At 34.4% G+C, this 3,263-nt stretch overlaps 1 protein-coding gene across 1 annotated transcript; it reads left to right on the top strand.

Moving 5' to 3' along the window:
- The first annotated feature begins 1,430 nt into the window (after positions 1 to 1,430).
- LOC120273802 lies at positions 1,431 to 2,952 on the top strand. Its single transcript, XM_039280510.1, has 2 exons — positions 1,431 to 2,090; positions 2,425 to 2,952. The coding sequence occupies exons 1-2, from the start codon at positions 1,431 to 1,433 to the stop codon at positions 2,950 to 2,952; spliced, it is 1,188 nt and encodes a 395-aa protein (XP_039136444.1).
- Positions 2,953 to 3,263: the final 311 nt, after the last annotated feature.

Below are 3,263 nucleotides of genomic sequence, written 5' to 3'. Positions count from 1 at the left end.
ATTCATGAGGTGCCCATCTTGCTTGTGCTTTAATGGCTTCTCTACTTCTCTCTTGCTCTCTCTGGCCATCGATGGAGATCTCCCAGTGAAGTTTGGGTAGCTTCTCTTCTCTTCTCTTCTCTTCTCTCCTCTTGATGTGTGTGCTTGACCTTTCTTGAGTTTAGGAATGCTTTTGTGAAGTGTTTGTGTGCTGAGTTTTTTTTTTTTGGCTGGTTTTGCAGCCTCAAGAAGTGTTTTTTCATGGTTGATCTTCTTTTGATTCCTCTGATTTTGAGTTTGATCATCTGATCTTGTTTTTGTGATGGGTTTCAGTTTTATTTTCGGTAGATCTCTTGATTCTTGATGGATCTTGCTGGTTTGATTCTTTGGAACCCTAATTTCATGGATGATATGGTTTTGGATTAGCTAGTTTCTTTGTTTGATTTGTTTAGGGTTTGATCCTGGACTTGGATGTGTTTTGGGGATTGATTTCAAACAACTTTTGGGGAAATTTTGTTGATTATCATACTTTCGTCGGTCGGTTTTGACACCGCAAGATCTATCGAGTTTTTGTTTCGATATCAATCCTAGCTAGATTTCTAAAGTTAGGTCATGTTTCAGTGTTTTACAATCTTTCTTTTTATCATTAGAAAATTAAAATTGTTTTTAGTCGACGTGGAATTATATGATTTTCGATCTTCATCATTTATCGAGTTTAGAACATGAGTTGTTATGTTGGGATCTCACACTTGCTATTTTAATCAGTTTCTTTCTTCTTTTAACAGTTGATGACTTGTTGGTATTCTTATATTACTAAGGAATTAAAGCAAGCTTAAATCTTTCACTCAGATCATAGCTAGGTGGTGCATCTCTATAAGGTATTAAAATACTTCTCATACTACTTTCATTAAGTAAATGATGAAATGAATCTCCTTTTATCAATTCAATTCATACTGAAATGATAAAGAAAGTCCTTCTGAACCTCAATTTTATGTACCTGAAAATGTTCATATAGATATATATATATATACATGAGTTGTGTATATTATCAGAATTAAGAATGGCTCACTCTATTTCTATGCTTAAGTTTCATTCAGTGCTCATTTTGAGTTAATTATGGTAGGAATTACATGCATTTTATCAGTTCTAATATATTTTAAGGGATATAATGAACTTGTTCTGTTCATCAATAGCATACTATCATTCATTTTTCGGTTGTATATATGAAAGAATTCATGGCAGATTAATGGATTAGTCCTTGAAACATTTCAGGAGACAATAATCCTCTGCATTTCAGTAAGTTTAGTACTATATATTTTACTTGAAAAATCCTATTCTGAAAGTAATAAAACAATGTAAGATACCAGACATATATAGTTTAGTACCATCTAAATTTCTAGTTTCTCAAAACAAAGATTTCTTATTATTCTTCTTCTTTTTTTTTTAGGCAGATGGATTCTGTAGGCTTATCCCAAAATGAAAACAGTACTGCAGAGAAAAATATGTACCTTTTATATGCTTCACTTCCAGAACCAACTTCCTTTCCTCGTATTGGAGAACAACACCAAGCTAGAATACCACCTTTGCTGACAGAAGAGGAACGTCTTCAAGAAAGACAGAGACCAGCAAGTGTTGATCATGAATCCCCAGAGCATGATAAAATCTCTATTGAATCAGGGGGTTTCATCCCAATTAAATGGGTTACTGAAAAGGGTGATCACCAAAACCAAGTAGATGATGAGCAGAATGAGAATACTGAAAATGCTCAACTAGATCCAGTAGTACCATTCACTCCTCTGCCTAGTTCTGGAGAAAACTCTTGGGGTCCTTTAGAAGAAGAAAGCTTTCTCCTTAGTCTTTACATATTTGGGAAAGATCTTGTTCAAGTGAAAGTTTTCATGGATGAGAAAAAATACAACAATATTCTTCCGTACTACTATGGGAGTTTCTATGGGTCTGATTCATTTAAGAAATGGACCAAGGGTAAAAAGATCCAAAGAAGAAAGTGTGGACGTGGGAAAAAATTGTTTACTGATCAGAAGACTCTACGTAAATTTCTGGAAAGACTTCTACCTTTGATATCAAAAGAAACTAAGAGTTTATTGCTAAAGGTTCTTTCTCTCTCTCTCTTGATTTTTATGTTACTTGCATATTGAGTTATTAGATTAATTATATCTATAGTATATTTTTATCCAAAAAATTAACGGTACTTTTGTCGTATTTAAGTGGACAAATTATGTGTTGTATTTTTGGTCCAAAGTTTTGTCGTATTCGGTAGTAATCAGTACCTATTCTCGTAAATATCCTTATCATAATACAAGTTAAGTTTAGACGTCATTTTTATGTACTCTCTTGTATCATACATAGTGACTGACTTCTCACTGTGTTATATTAAAAATGAATTCTCATTACTCTAATTACCAATTTCTTGATTTTGATATATAGGCTGCTGATAGTTTGAATGAGAAGGAAATTTCTATGGAGTGCTTTGTGTTTACAGTGAGATCTTATGTTGGTCTGGAAATTTTTGTGAATGCTGTTGGCATTGGAAAAGGAAAATGTGACCTAACTACCTTTGCATTTAAACAAGTTAAAAAGAAGAAAAAAATCAAATCTGTTCCAAGAGTAACAAGGAGATCAAAAAGCAAGCCATTCTCATCTTTTACCTCTGGAGACATTATCAACTATCTAACAGGAGGTTCCAGATTAAGCAAAACAAAGTCAAGTGATCTCTTTTGGAAAGCTGTTTGGCCTTGCTTGGTGGCAAAAGGATGGAACTCAATGAATCTCAAGGGTAACCTTTCAAAGAATCATCTGGTATTTCTAGTCCCTGGTATCAAGATGTTCTCAAAGAAAATACATAAAAAAGGCACACACTATTTTGATTCTATCAGTGATATCTTAAACAAAGTTGCAGCAGAACCAAGTCTTCTTGAGCAAAATGCTGAATGTTCCAAAGGGAAAAAGTTGTAGGAGAACCGAGTACTAGAAAGCCAAGAGCTAAAAGCCTCCAAAGGAAGCAAAAAACACTAACGGTGACAATATTAATCCTCCAGTCACCAGCGAACCATGCCTAAACGTTCTAAAAAAGAAGCAACAGTTGAGTTCAGAGCCTGAAAAATCACAGTAGTGGACACAAGTGCAGCTCAAGATGAAGAAGAAGGAGTGCTGGAGTTAACCCAACTCATGAGGACTTTGCCTATTATGGAAAAGGGTAACAGCAACAGCAATGGACTATCTCTAGGTTCAGCAAAAACCAGCTACTCAACCAATGAATGAGAACA

This window comes from Dioscorea cayenensis, chromosome 12 (genome assembly GCF_009730915.1).
Source record: "Dioscorea cayenensis subsp. rotundata cultivar TDr96_F1 chromosome 12, TDr96_F1_v2_PseudoChromosome.rev07_lg8_w22 25.fasta, whole genome shotgun sequence".
Lineage (NCBI taxonomy): Eukaryota > Viridiplantae > Streptophyta > Magnoliopsida > Dioscoreales > Dioscoreaceae > Dioscorea > Dioscorea cayenensis.
The sequence above is the reverse complement of the archived record's forward strand: the minus strand, read 5'-3'. Positions and strand labels throughout refer to the sequence as shown.